Source organism: Harpia harpyja, chromosome 1 (genome assembly GCF_026419915.1).
Source record: "Harpia harpyja isolate bHarHar1 chromosome 1, bHarHar1 primary haplotype, whole genome shotgun sequence".
NCBI classification, from domain to species: domain Eukaryota; kingdom Metazoa; phylum Chordata; class Aves; order Accipitriformes; family Accipitridae; genus Harpia; species Harpia harpyja.
In genome coordinates, this window is record NC_068940.1 from 15,241,272 (window position 1) to 15,256,435 (window position 15,164).

Below are 15,164 nucleotides of genomic sequence, written 5' to 3' on the forward strand. Positions count from 1 at the left end.
TAAATGACTGGTAAAAAGGTTACTCAACTAGAATGCTTGGGTTTGGTTTCTGGATATAAGCAGATATTGTAGGCCTGATTCTTCTCTCCAGCTTTGTGCAGCTGTGACTCCTGGGTTTCAAATGCGGTACATTAACGTAAAACATCAAGCTTAGTGATTGAACTAGACACTGGGTGTCCAGCTTCGGATTGAAGATCATTAGAAGCATAGAGAGAAGCAAAGCCATGAAGGACTATTCAGGGTAAGGAGCGGATACCCCACTGGTTGTGTTGGTGTAGAAATCTCATTGCAGCCACGGCTGGGAATCATTTGAGAGAAACACTGCAAAACACAGAGTTAGTGCACAGTACTTGCATGTACTGAAGGAGGGCAAGGACTGAAACAACCCCACTTGGAGGGCTCGAGTAAGGATGGAGTGAAAAAATACAATGGGGGCAAACATGGCACAGTAGTTGTCACTCTGCAGTCCCAGAAGGCAGCTGAGCTGCTGTTGGGTGGTGGAAGAAGGAGAAAGTGGTGGCAACAACTCTGAGACCCTGGGGGACAGGGGAAGGGGAGTGGAGGAAGGGAAGGAAACTGTACTGTGTGCTAAGCATTTTGCTGCAAGGCTGATTACGGGAACAGAGTGGGTCAAGTCTTCTAAAAAGTGGCAGAAATCAATGTTGTGCAAGGCAATGAAGAAATGCCAGAAATTAAACAAGTATTGGGTTTAGTACGATGAGTAAATCCTCAACAAATCAGGATAGGAGAAAGGTCAGCTGAATGGTTAGGTGGTGGGAAAGCCCAAGCCAGGAGACTCCAAGTCCCAAAGAAGTACGCTGAGAGCTAGCTCCCTTTGCTAGTCAAGATGCAAGGATGCCAGGCAGGATGAGAAAGGGAGGTGGCAAGGCAGAATGGCTCTTGACAAGAGAGAGAAAATCACACATGTTAATTGAAAGGGACATCCAGAGGTCAACCTCCTGCTTGGAACAGGGCCATCAGTAGACAAGGGCAGCCACAGCCCTTCTGAGGATAGAGATTCCCCAACCTTTCTGGGGACCCTTCTCCGGCGGTGTGCTGCTCGCCCTGGGAAAAGGTTGTTCCCTAATGTGCAACTCACCCTTCAAGCGTTGTGGCCATTGCCACTTGGTAATGATCTGGCACTGCCAAGAGGACATTCACTCTGTCATCTTTGCAAGCATGCTTAAAATAGTTGAAGGAGAGAGAAAAGATGACTCACATTTCCATTGATTTTAAAGGCCTGTGAGTGAATTTGGGTGCATGTTGTCATGGTTTTGTTCCTCCTTGGCCTCCCAGGTGTGGCTTCCCTGTCTTTTATTCCTGAGGCAGATCAGGAAGCGCTTAAGAGGCTTAGCCACGGGGACGTGAAGCCCTTGCATTAGGTGAAGCAGGGCATGGCAGAATTGCACCTGAACACAAAGGGATCCTGTGTCGTGTTTCACAGCGGAGACAGACAGAAGGCAGTGCTGTTGAGGTGATACGCGATAGAATAAAGCACTTGTGTATTGGGTTTGTGTGGCAAGGTTTTGATAGCGGGGGGGCTTACAGAAGTGGCTTCTGTGAGAAGCTGCTGGAAGCTTCCCCTGTGTTCAAGAGAGCCCATACTAGCCGGCTCTAAGACGGACCCGCCACTGGCCAAAGCCGAGCCCATCAGCGATAGTGGTAGCACCTCTGTGATAACATATTTAAGAAGGAAAAAAAGTTGCAGGACTCACAGAAATGGCAGCTGGAGACAGGAGTGAGAACATGTGAGAGAAACAACCCTGCAGACCCCCAGGTCAGTGAAGAAGGAGGGGAAGGAGATGCTCCAGGCGCCCGAGCAGAGATTCCCCTGCAGCCCGTGGTGAAGACCATGGTGAGGCAGGCTGTGCCCCTGCAGCCCATGGAGCTCCACAGTGGAGCAGATATCCACCTGCAGCCTGTGGAGGACCCCACGCCGGAGCAGGGGGATGCCCGATGGAGGCTGTGACCCCATGGGAAGCCCACGCTGGAGCAAGCTCCTGGCAGGACCTGTGGATCTGTGGAGAGAGGAGCCCACGCTGGAGCAGGTTTTCTGGCAGGACTTGTGACCCCGTGGGGGACCCACACTGGAGCAGGCTGTGCCTGAAGGACTGCAGCCCATGGAAGGGACCCACGCTGGAGCAGTTCATGAAGAACTGCAGCCCGTGGGAAGGACCCACATTGGAGAAGTTTGTGGAGAACTGTCTCCTGTGGGAGGGACCCCACGCTGGAGCAGGGGAAGAGTGGGTTGAGTCCTGTCCCCAAAGAGGATGAAGCGGCAGACACAACGTGTGATGAACTGACCGTAACCCCCATTGCCCATCCCCCTGTGCCACTGGGGGGTAGGTAGAGAATCCAGGAGTGAAGTTGTGCCTGGGAAGAAGGGAGGGGTGGAGGGAAGGTGTTTTGAGATTTGGTTTTATTTCTCATTACCCTACTCTGGTTGATTGGTAATAAATTGAGTTAATTTTCCCCAAGTTAAGTCTGTTTTGCCCGTGACGGTACTTGGTGAGTAATCTCTCCTGTCCTTAGCTCGACCCATGAGCCCTTTGTTACATTTTCTCTCCCCTGTCCAGTTGAGGGGGGAGAGTGATAGAACGGCTTTGGTGGGCACCTGGCATCCAGTCAGGGTCAACCCACCACAACTTCCTTCACAACACTTTTCCTATGCTCCTTCGTATTTGGGAAGCAGAGCCAGAAGGGACCCTGGAAGCAGCTGGCCACATGGAAGAAAACAGAAAGGACTCAGTGACAGTCATCAGTCTCCTCTCTGTCAGGAAAAGGGAGTCCTGCCATCCCAAGAAGAGATGTTTCTAGTAAGATGCTTTTTGTGGGTGCAAGTCCTGTAAAAGACCCAGTCCTTTGCTCTCTGTTGTGAATTCAGAGAGTTAGGAGCATCCCCTGCAAACATGCATGACTGATTAGGACACTCTCCTCCATAGGAGAAAAGAGCTGTGACAGGAATAAACGTGTACTGGGAGATTTGCATGTAATCTTCCAGAAAACACTTAGGGAGTTAGTATTACAGGCTTGATTCTCCAATTTGATCTTGTCTCAAACCAGTGAAATAAGTGGCAAAGCAAAATGAGGGTAAAGTAGTGCACTGCTGGGCTCGCAACAGTGCTGAATGCATGAAAGGTTACAAAAGAGAAGGTTTCAAGGCACATGTGTTTTATTTTCCTCCAATTCTATAGTGTTGTTCAATATTTTCCAATTGCTGTGGGACAGAAATTAGGAAGTATGTGTGTTAGCCCCTCTGCATGCAAGAAAGAAGCACCAGTATTGGGAACACAGAGGATTTTGCACGTTTATTTCATTACCAGCTGTGCCAGGCTGCAAAGCTGGTATAAAACTGACAAAAATGTGGGTGAGGTAGCTCTCCTGGGATGACCAGCTTAGTGAGCTGAAACCAATGGAGATTCAGCAGCATTCTGCAGGAAGGAGTTTTTCCTGTTTCTTTTCTTCTTAGGTACCAAAGCAAGTACCAAACCTACTGTTTTAGATCAACTTAGTCTGTTCTGCATCGTGGCAGTTCTGGTTCAGAAAGCACTGAAAAAATGCATCAATGTTGTACTGTGCACAGTCTGGTGCTTATAGTGTAGTGCTGCCATTTTGGGGTTCTTTGGCCAGGAAAATGACCCAGAGGTGTGAATTTGAGGTTATTTTTAATATGTCCTCTCTTCTACCATTGAGAGATTTATCTACAGTACAGGAAAATTAAGAAGTGCACAGGCTATTGAGATGCTCTTCGTGGTGCATATTTTGTTCATTATTGTTGTTGCAAGAGCCTGTTTAGCAATGGTTGAGTTTCTACGGGGAAGAGAACCTTCCCAAGAAGAGGATACTCTTGGTCTCGTTGTGCCTGATAAAGAAGAGGAAAGGGTGATCTGCCACAAAAATAACAGTAGCACCAAGACTTCGTGATGTCAGTGCTGCTGAACTGGCAGCTGCTGCCTCTGTGCCTTCTTCATTGACTTCCAGATAACATTTGTGAAAAACTTGTGACAAAAACAGATCACCATTCTCTGACATTCCTGTGAAATCAGCTTGACCTTCAGTGAAGGCATCTTGTATCCCCATCGTGCTCAAAGTAGATCTGAGGTCGTATTTCTCTTCTAACGTGAACCTGGGCAGATAAACCTCCATTTTCATTTTCTCCATTAGTTCTGGGCTGGTCCATGCAGACAGGTTTTCAAAAGTCAATTCTCTTTCTAGCTGCAGTTAGTAAAAAGAGAATCAGAAAATTACAGAGCATTCAAAAACCTGTGCCCTAAGGGCTATTCTCTTTCCTTAAATGAAGAACTTTTCAAGCTGTTGTAAGAATACAAGAAAAACAGTAATGAAAGACCAATTTGGAGATCTTTTTGACTAAAGGAGTGTGTTGCTCTATGGTAGGTCAATGCAGTATTTGAACTGTTCTCAGTAATTATCAGGGAATATAGCTGGGTTAAATAGTTGTAGAACAAAAACATCAGTGTCAGGTAACAATAGTCTGGTTGATTCGCTGTTCATATTTTTGTCCTCCCTACGTTTTAGAATTTACTGAAAAGAGCTTTTTTCTACAGAACACCCACTAACGTAAATGAGCATTTAATAAAAGTTTATTATCCAAAGGCAGGATCAGTCTTTTTACAGAAGGTGGCAGTATCCATATGTATTAGCTCTGCACATCCTGGAAAGTAATGGAGGCTGCCCAATTTGTGGTTTGGGTTTTTTTGGAATGAAATCGTATCTGTCTGAATCGGTACAGACAGTGGATCTCAACAGGGCAGGCTATCTGTCCTCATTTTTGTTCAGCTGGAAGAAGAGCCAGTCTTGTAGGGTTTGGGTTACCTGTTTCCAGGACTAATCAACATTAGGAACCACAGAAGTGCCAGCTGCCAAAAGTAAGAAATATATTCTGAGCTCCAAAAGCTTCAAGTTCACAGTGCTAGACCAAGTTGGGGATTTGCTTTTCCCTGAGCCTGACCAGTACCCTCCTTCCTAGAAACATGACTGCCGGCTGGTCTTTTACCTTGCACATGCATAAAGTAAGTAAATAAAGACACTCTTGTTTTTTCAGATGATTTGTGTTCTCAGTTGCTTTACCTTTTGTAGGCCAGTGATGTCACTTGGTAGCAGGATAAACATGCTGAGATCATTATTGACGTATGGAAGCTCAAGAACATCAGTCTGGACTGATTCTACGTAGGTCCAGTTAAATTTATCACTCAGGTACATCATGGGCACTGGTTTAGTTGTATGCTGCAACAAATCAAATTAAATGTTTGCCATTTGTACTCTGAACAGTAGAGGAATGAGTTAAAGTAGCACAGTGGAAGTTTATTGTATTTACTGAAAAAGCCGCCCCATGCGTCTGAGACATCCTTATGGCTTGAAGTGGTATGACACAGGATCTGCAGAGGACCCCTGGTCTTCTGGAAAGGCACTTGGAGGCTAGGCAGGCTATCCAAGGTGTCTCAGATGACACCCACTATAGGAAGCTGTATTCCACTCTGATTTGTCATATGGTTAACAATGAAAATGTAAAGAACTAACCCATACAGTTTTGTTCACCTCCTTGTTTTCTCTGCCTTCAGAGAATGGAAGCTTGTTTCAAGTCAGCTTCTGACAATTTGACTCATGGCTCAGGTGCTAGTATGTGTGTGCAGTCTTTGTGCTGAAGATGTGGTGAAGAAAATATACTGTATGCTTTAAATCAAATAATTTTCATGCCGCATGGATTTAAAGATTGACAGGAATTTCTCTCCCCCATCTTTTTCAGTTTTTTCCACCTGCAGTGTAGGATATAAGGCAGTATACTCCCATACCGTGTTTATTCTGAAAGGCCTTTGCCTGGTAGCTTCAGCTTCAAACTTTGTTGCCCACTTTCCTTTGAAGTAGAGTGCATTTATCAGGACTAGCCTGGTAAATGAATCTACGGATCCAGGAGGCAGCAGATTTTGGATTTTACCTAGAGAAAACAGAAGGACATTTACACATTTGTGCAGTTTTACTGTTTTGGTGTAAGTATTGGCACCGTTTCTGTGGATATAAGCCAGGGAAATTGTAAATGATGACACAGCATGCTTCTAGCTTGAGATTATTCACAAATAGGTGGTTACTGGGGTAATCTTGATTTACAAAGAAAAGTAAGCCACATTCCTCCTGTGTTCAGATGGAGGACACTAATTTTAATAAGGGCTTGTCAGTAGATGACTACTTTAGGAAAACTGATCTGATTTATCTTTCTGAGGTGAATTGTTTACCTGCCTTGGGCCCCTTGGGTACAGAGACTTTGTTCAATGCCGAAATGGCTTCTTTTTGAACTGGGAGAGGAGAGGCTGGAGCTTACCTTCAGTCTGGTGTTCAACCTTGGAATTGATCTCTTTTCTGATTTCATCTGCTGCTCCCACAAAGTCAACTGATTGTGGCTCTGCATTGTAATATTTCTTGGCTAATTGTAAGTATTCCTGCAGTGCAAGAGAGACACCTGTCTTATGTTTGTTGCCTGCTGCCAATATGAATGGTAATAAATAACTACAGCCAAACAGGGAGAAAACATAATAAAAATTACATAGACTACAAGCACAGCATTTTGTCAAAGGAACAAAGTATTTTTTAGTGGAAATACTCAATTTAAATGTTCTCATCTAACTACATCTGCAAATCACTCTGAAATTACATACACATCCCATAAAACTAAAATTTTAGCATCCAAAGTCTCAGGAAAAGTCTCATAGAAAACATTTATGTGAAGGATAACAACATGATTTGCAGATGTAATGAAAATATTTTAAAGTATATGGTTTATGGTATGTTGTCATAGATAGATTATAAAGGTTAAATGGCACTGCATAATCTGAATAAGTTGTCTACCTACCTTACTGAAAGGCAATGATTTTTCTCCATATAACTGGTTGACACTTTTAAGCAGGTAATTTTTAGTGGGTTGGTTGATTTCAAAGTTGAGTGCTTTAAACCCACTATGGATATTATCCAATTTGCCAATTTCTGTCTTGGAGAAAAGGAAAAAAAGACATTATTCATCTGTTGTGTAAAATAGTTCAAAATTTCTAATTTTTTCCTTCATGCAGCTCCAAGTAAAGTATTTCTATTCAGGTGATCTGCTACCTGTATTGCAACACAAGAGGTGTTCTAAACTGGACAGTTATTAAAAGAATCAGTTGAAAGTATTAGAAGTTGCAGATGTGGTATAGACACTGTGTCTCAGAATGCAAGCATTAAGAGCCTGAACTATGTAAAACATTTAAGGGTTTGTAAGTGCAGGTTGTGAAACTAAGTATATCCGCCGAATGAGAGAGACTGTAATTGTTAAACAATGCATGAAGATTTGGCTGTGTGACTCCTTTAATTTATGAAAGTCAAGTGTGTTACATGGAAAGTTTGTCCCTAAATTTCTTAATCTGCTTTAATGTTAATATTTTGTGATTTATTTTTGTGTGTGTGTGTTCCAGTAATTGCAGTAAATTCTTTATATTGAGGTAACAGGATTAAATGAATGTGGGCTCAAACTCTCAAATGAGCTCAAGGAAGTTAAGCTGTGAATTAGTAAACTAAAAATCTGGACCTGTGCTGTATTCATCTTGTCATTACATCAGAGGCATGAACAGACACTTATATTTCTGAACAACTAGAACGGTCCCTTTGCCCTACCCACAGTGCTCTGTAATTCTCACAGTTTGGACAAGCATTACTCATGAGGAACAATCCCTCTCCTGTTCATGCAGTGCAAATGGGTTGTTGACATAGCCCCTAAAATAAATCTTTCCACCACGGGATTTGGCTGTGGGATGTGGATCCAAGTTCCCATTCATCAGAACTCATGGCCGCTGGGGCTTTGTGGGCTGACTGCAGAGAAATGGCTCACTCCCACAAAGAATAAGGATGACAGGAAAGAGCAGGGAGAAGAGCTTGACACCACCATGGTTGAATTGTCAATGAGGAAAAACAGTCTTTACTGACTCAGAGGGATTACATTTGCTTTTCCGTACTTTTCTGCTATGTTAAATTACCTATACTTCAGTACAGGATGCCTGCCAGTATGTCAAAGAAGTATCTCAGGAATATAATGATTCCCATTTCTCTAAGACTTATTGCAACCAGCTGGTCTACCTTGGGAAATTCCAACATGTCAATTAGTTTTGTTACCTATTCAACTGAAATGGAGACTAATTTCTGAAACGTCAAGCATAGGTAGCCTGGAAAAGTTAATGTTCTGGTTTTTGTTTTCTTGATGCTGCAATCAAATGTGTGGAAGGGCAGCTCTGTTCTTGTGATTAGCTCTCTGAGGTAGGAACCATGCCTGTTCAAAGAACATGTTTTCGCTGAATAGCTAGCTATTGAATAGCTATAAGTTGAGAAAGAAATTTCTTCTCAAAGCTAAAGGAAAAAGACCAAGAGATCTATTGAGAGAGCATGGTAACATTAAATTTTAAATTTTGCAAATTTGAGGTTAGTTTTCGCAATTCTGCCTAAAAAGGGGAAGCATGTAATAAGTATTGCATTAGGTGAAGGTATCACAGGATGCTGTACCAATTAATTGTGTACACTACCTCTGAGGAAAGCAAACATAAGCAAATGCAAATGTGGAAGGAAAATACAAGCAAGAGAAGATGTGACCCTGCCCATAGCTTGATCCCTAGACTTGGTGAGATACCTTCTGGAACCAAGCACATTGATTTGATAGACGCTCTTCCGTTCTGGAGTAGACTTGCATTTTTATGGTTGTGGTGATGTTTCTGGCTCCCTCAGCTTTATTAAAGTGAAGTACCTATAGTGGAAAAAACAATGATAAATGCAATGATAGAAAATTTGCTGTTTCAGTAAAATCTTTCAGTGATGTCATGGGACTGGTGACGAAGAGAGTCAAACTCAGATTTTGTGTGTCTATTCCTGACTGAATATGAAATCTTTGGTTAGGTCTTGAGGCCCATCTGTACAAAACGGCTTGCGCACACTAAGCTGAGGGCCGCAGGGCAAAACTCTCACATAACTGGCCTTTCTAGAGGAATCTTCCTGCTTTGAGTTATGCCCTGGGCTGACCAGTTAATACCTAGGAAGAGCCAATTATCTCCAGGTGGAGGTTACCAAAGCAGAAGTCTAAACAGAGCACTGCTCTGTGTCAGAAAGCATGAAAATGGTGTGGGCAGTTCCATGCCTTAAATCCCTTGCTCTGGGCATGTGCACCTTACCCAGGCTACAGAGGGGTGCGTCTAACCTTGGAACATTTTTCAGAAGAGCTATGCCTTTTTTTGTTTTCCCTTCTTCCTAACAGAAGATCACTCCTTTCTTTGTTAGCCTACTGGCCCTCTTTTGTCCTGTAAATGAGGAATTAGGTCACTGCCTTAGTAGGTCAGACGACTTCTGCCTTAGCAGATGCAGACTCAAAAGCCTGACCTCCTGCGACAAGAGCTGGATAGCTGTGCATTGGGGCTGTTCTCACTGCCGCCTGCTGAAGCTATGAACTTTGCACAAATACAACTTAGGGATTTCAGTAAGTGATTCTGCCTGTAAAATACATACCCCAAAGAGAGGGCTGTAGTCTCACCATGTTTCTTCTCTGATCTTGTGGATGTGGATTTATGTTTAGCAAAGTGCAAAGCTTATAATAACTATAGAGGAGAGTCTTTTTGTGGGGGGTCATTTCCAAAGAGATGAGATGTGAGATGAGAATTGTCTGTGGCAGAGTAGAAGGAGAATCCAGGTCTCCCACTCCCTGGTGAGTGCTCAACTTACTGAGCTTTGTGATAAAGATCCCTTATTTCTGCTGCTGAGATTTAAAAGGAGACGATGTCACCAGTGCCACTTCTCCCGTTTGTTGGGGGCCTGTTTCCAGAGGTTAGGGTAGACTATTTCTCTGACCTGCACAAGTGGAGAACTTGGTCTATTCACTGCAGTGCCCATCAGAGTGAAACAGGAACTGCCATATCTGTGTGTAGAGTTTTGATGAGAGTAATTTTCCTACTTATGGCTTTCCTCTGTTCCATCACAGTAAATCTCTTGCATAGAGGATGTTATTCCAAGAGATCAGCCCTTTCAGACAGCTACCTTCTGAAGCCCAGACTCACCTTTTCCATCTGATCTGCAGTGTTACCTCTGGCTCCCAAATAAACAGTAGCCAGGGCAGATGAAATACTCAAGGGGGAGAACAAAATATTCTTGTCACCATCTTCCTGACACTCATGTTTGAAAAAGTCAAGAGCAAAGCTTGTGTTTGCTTTATTCAAAGCTTCCATTGTTCTGAACCTGCAGAGAAAGGGAGAAAAGATGCTATTAGCGAACTACTAATTATGAGTGCTCTGTGTCTGCAAGTTTGTCTTCAGTTTTGAAGTTTCTTTTGTGATTTAAAGCCTTTCTAAAAGTATTTATCTATATGAAGAAGAAGGAGGATTAACTATTATAAAATCATAAAAGGTTTAGTGTGTCCTGTTTCACTGATGACACTAGCTATCATTTAGGTTAGGCAAAAAGCAGCCTCCAACCTTGCTTTGTATTAGTTCACCAGGACATTTATTTCACTGTCCTTTACAGCATCTTGGAGTGACAGTGGATAATGTTACTCACCAGTGCCTGGGCTAGAGGATACTGAGAGACTGCCTCTTATGACAACTTTTATACTTCAGTTTGTGCAAGAGCCTTTCGATGTTCATAACTGTAGTGAACAAATACTCTGGTAACAGTAACAGTCAAACTATTCCTTTAGGACAGGGCAAAATACTCCTTCAATGCTTGGGCAAGCACTGCCCCAACTATTGCATGCTAAGCATCCTGTATTTCCTTTTTGACTTTCAAAAATGTCCTGAAATTTTGTCTTACAGCACTAGCCCAGATCCTAGCTTCCCAGTTCTCCTGCAGGACAAAGTGTCCATATTCAGTAGACCACAAGTGCTATTTGTCATTTGCCTTGCAGGTTTAGCTGAAAACTCTAGGCAGAGACTAAGAGCTATTCTGGTTGGTATAGGATGGCCTTAGAATAAAGACAGTTTGTGTCCTTAGTAGCTTGCAAACCAGGAGCTGACCTGATGTTCATAAGAACTAAAGAGCACAAGAACAAATTAGCTGACTTAAGCAAACACAGTGGTTCTTACTCTGCTATGATATATATGCTACCCATGAGCCCTAGAAATTACAGAATTCTGTACAATAAATTGCTCTTCCTGTATATTTTTAAGACTTCCACCTTCTAGACCATGCCTGTGCCATCTTAGTAAATTACTTTCCCAAGCATTTGTTGTTTCCCATTCAGATCCCTGCTTCCTTTTTTCTATGCATTTGTCAACAAAGCAATATCATCCAAGAGTAGATGAAATAAATAATCTCTAGAAATCATTACAGTACCTTGTTTTGTGCAGGGAGGAACACTGCTGCTCTGGGTGTCTCCAAGGTTTCTGCAGTTGACATAAAGGGTAGGGTGAATTTATAGCGTGTCTGGCTAGTTCTGCAAAGGTTCTTATGACTCATGACTGTGCAATTTATTATGCTCTGAAGGCCACATCCCTGTGGAATAACTGAATCATCTCAGAGTAGGATGTGAAGCGATGGTGAGAATAATACCATACAAGAACCTTAAAAAACTGACTGCAGAAGTATTTCTATAAACACTTGTGGCAACAGGCTAGTAACAACTTGAACCTGCACTGCTTTAAACAATCTTTCTTTTGCGGTTTGGAGGGTTTAAAAAAAGAGGCAGTTGCTGACCTACTTTTATGATTCGTCTAATAGCAATTATTTCTGAGGAACAGACAGACAGAGGAAAGACAGTGACTTCTTATGTGTGAGTTTTTCTATTGTCCGCTTCCTACTGAGAAAGTATTCGTCACTCCTGGTGGGTTTCTGTTTTAGAAAAATGGATTCTAAGACTGTACAACCAGGGAAATGTTGTTACTGTGAGATGATAGTTAAGATTGAGGAACAGACACCAGACCCTTGCTGTTATTATCAGTGGCAACATCACTAGAACCTGGTGTGGGTCATAGATTAGACTTCATTTTTCTTCTGCTTCTGTTTCCCCACCCTAATCTGAAGGCTGCTGTTTGATCAATGTAGCACCTCAGAGATCTATTCCTTATTTTCCATTCCAGAAATGGATATCCTGTCAAATCCTCTTTTTCTTCTTGCCTTGGCTACTCAAATACCTCCTTCCCTGATTTTCCTTGCAGTCATGCTGTGCCTCCCTCTTTTGTCCTTTTTGTAGCCGTCCATCCCCACTCTGACCCGTAACTGAAACACCCTGTGTAATCCTACCCTTGCCCTTTATTTAATTCTTTACCTCTCTGCACTGTGTCCTGGTTTTGGCTGGGGTAGAGTTAATTGTCTTTCTAGTAGCTGGTATAGTGCTATGTCTTGGATTCCGTATGAGAAGAATGTTGATAACACACTGATGTTTTCAGTTGTTGCTAAGTAATGTTTACTTTAAAGTCAAGGATTTTTCAGCTTCTGATGCCCAGCCAGCAAGAAGGCTGGAGGGGCACAAGAGGTTGAGAGGGGGCACAGCCAGCATGGCTGACCCAAACTGGCCAAAGAGGTATTCCAGACCATGTGACGTCATGTCCAGTATATAAACTGGGGGGAGTTGGCCTAGAGGGGATCGCTGCTTGGGAACTAACTGGGCGTCAGTCGGCAGGTGGTGAGCAATTGCGTTGTGCATCACTTGTATATTCCAATCCTTTTATTATTATTATTATTATTATTATTGTCATTTTATTATTGGTATTATTATCATTATTAGTTTCTTCCTTTCTGTTCTATTAAACTGTTCTTATCTCAACCCGCGAGTTTTACGTTTTTTTTTTTCCCAATTCTCTTCCCCCATGCCACTGGGGAGGAATGACTGAGTGGCTGCGTGGTGCTTAGTTACTGGCTGGGGTTAAACCATGACAACTGTTGGTAATACCACCTTGAAAACCTGGATAGGAGCTGCTTGTTTCTCCAGGGCTGCCTCCTTGACACTGAGCAAGGCTGACTCCCAAGATCTATCTCCTCAGCATAAACTGCCTTCTGAGAGCTTTCTTCTGAGCTGCTGTCTATAAACATACATTTAACATGGACTTACGTTGTAGGTCAGTGCCTGGCACAGAGGATCCTGTAATGAGGAATGTGCCATGGGAGTACCTGCAAAATTTGGTGTAGGGCATAGGAGTGTGCAGCTGTAAAGGGTCCCTTGCCAATGGTGAACCTTCTGCATCAATATAATTTGGGAAGCGAAAGCTTTGTTAAAGTTGCTTTCTTACTTGTGAGGCACCTCTTGACTTCAATCAGATGGTGTTTTCCTGCCCCTTGGGTCTTTTGAAATTGTAGCTACACAAAACCAGCATGTTTCAGTGTGAGTTGTAATTAGATGCATCTGCTACATTTTCCAGAGAGCGCATAATGTAGGAGAGGTATTCACTTCAGAATTAATTGCTTCCATTGCGCCTGGGAAAGTTGTAATCTGTTTACATTGGCCTTAGGTGGTTTCCAAAGCCTAAATGATTTGAGTAATCTTTGCAAATTTAGCCATGTTGTTGAATGAGTGATAGATACACGGGACAGACTTCATCCCTTAGAGCAATTACTGTGGATTTTCTGGTTTTAAAGCAGGGGTGAATTTAATTTGCTAACTTGTAATACTGCATGCTGCTTTACAAGAAGTGACTGAGGTGTTCTGTTTACACAGAAATGCTGGGTTAGACTGAATGAGAGGCTTGTGCCTTTGCACAAGGTTTTAAAGCTACCTTTTTAAAACACCTCTTGAATGGCATGGCTGGTCATTAGCAAAAAAAAAAAAAGCATACCAAGTAACTAAAATTATACTTCTTTCAAAGGGCAACATATGCTAAATCAACATGATGGATTGATAACATTTTCCAATATCCTTTTAAATTAACACCCCCAGAGGACATGGCTCAATGGGTGGTGCTGCTGCTGACTCAGTAGCAGTGGTACCCTCACTCCCACTCTATACTAAGTCAACACAGAAGCACACTAGAAGACTTATATTTGTATTAATAGTATCCTTCCTGTGGGAAGTAAACCTGTGGGCTCTTTCACTGTAGTCATTCATGTTTCCATTTGGTCAGGACAAATATTGGCAGGACATCAGTGCCCTGGCCAGATCTCAGCTATATAAATGCATTTTGTTTTCCTCCAGTTTCAGCGTCACTTAGCACAAGTTGTTGTGACTTTCCTACACAGTGTGTTGCTCTGTTCATCAGCACCTGGGTTCAGGAGTAGGTGAAATGCTTGATGTCTAAACAGAAAGTTATAAAGTGCTCTATAATGGCTCTTGAGAGTCTTTAGAGAAAGACTTTCTGTTACAGAGAAATGGTAGCTTCTGCTTTCACACAGTATTTTAGGATACAACTTTCCATGGCTGGTTTTCATGTTCATTGGTAGCTTATTTTAGCTATCAATCAACTCTGTATAGCTCTTGGAAATCTGATTTAATTAAGAACTAACATGGTCTATATTTCAGGTAGATCAAAAGAAAAAGTGATGTTCGAAAGAAAGCTGTTCAGTTTCCCTGACATCTTCAAATATTTTTTTACCAGTACAAGCACTGTTTATTTACTTGGGAGGAAAGAATTTCTGGTTCAGGCAGCAGAGCACTCTATTCAAGTTTTTGGCTCAGCCACAGCAGGCCAGTAGATTTTAGACATGAAAGGATTTTAAATGTCCCCAAACCTTTAAAAGGACTTCAGGAGATACAAGAATCATGGGGAGGAGAGGGTTTTTGATTTTGAAATCTGAGAATTTTTAAATTCCTTTGGAGGTCTGATGTAATTTTTTTTAAATCTCTGTGTGATTTAAAGTTAAAAACTGTAAAGAGGACAGGGGCATAGAATCTGAGAAAATAGTAAGGGTGCTGAGTGACTAGATACATGAACTCTTCTGTGCTAAGAAGGACTGTCTTCTCAGTGATGCCTCTGTCATAGTGTAAAAAAAAAATAATAATTTGTATGGATCACCTAGACTGGTTATAACAGATTTTGGTTTGTGCTATAACAGATTTTTATGTAGGATAATTTTGTATCATCCTGAAATCTCAAATAGTTTTTAAGTTGCATTAGTTCTTTGGGTATCTTTTTTTCCCTATAAACCGTTGGTTGAGAATACATGTGTCTTTATTTCGAAACAGAGTAGATAGCTATCTGTTATGTACCTCCTACAAGTAAGTTTGCAAG

The 15,164-nt window shown here is 42.3% G+C and overlaps 1 protein-coding gene across 1 annotated transcript; it reads right to left on the reverse strand.

Annotated features, from left to right (window-relative positions):
* Nucleotides 1–3,150: 3,150 nt before the first annotated feature.
* LOC128140049 (serpin B10-like) lies at nucleotides 3,151–11,447 on the reverse strand. The gene is made up of 8 exons (XM_052783473.1): nucleotides 11,341–11,447; nucleotides 10,071–10,248; nucleotides 8,660–8,773; nucleotides 6,863–6,997; nucleotides 6,335–6,452; nucleotides 5,811–5,953; nucleotides 5,089–5,244; nucleotides 3,151–4,215 (listed from the first exon to the last, which is right to left on the reverse strand). Exons 2-8 carry the CDS (start codon nucleotides 10,236–10,238, stop codon nucleotides 3,811–3,813), a joined length of 1,239 nt encoding a protein of 412 aa, XP_052639433.1. The 5' UTR covers nucleotides 10,239–10,248; nucleotides 11,341–11,447; the 3' UTR covers nucleotides 3,151–3,810.
* Between the last annotated feature and the right edge of the window lie 3,717 nt (nucleotides 11,448–15,164).

Coding starts and splice junctions, on each gene's coding strand:
- LOC128140049 (XM_052783473.1), bottom strand. CDS start 10,238: ATGGAAGCTTTGAATAAAGCAAACACAAGCTTTGCTCTTGACTTTTTC. Junction 8,774..10,070: donor CTGCAGATCAGATGGAAAAG/GTGAGTCTGGGC, acceptor TTTCCACTATAG/GTACTTCACTTTAATAAAGC. Junction 5,954..6,334: donor GGTTGAACACCAGACTGAAG/GTAAGCTCCAGC, acceptor TGTTTTCTCTAG/GTAAAATCCAAAATCTGCTG.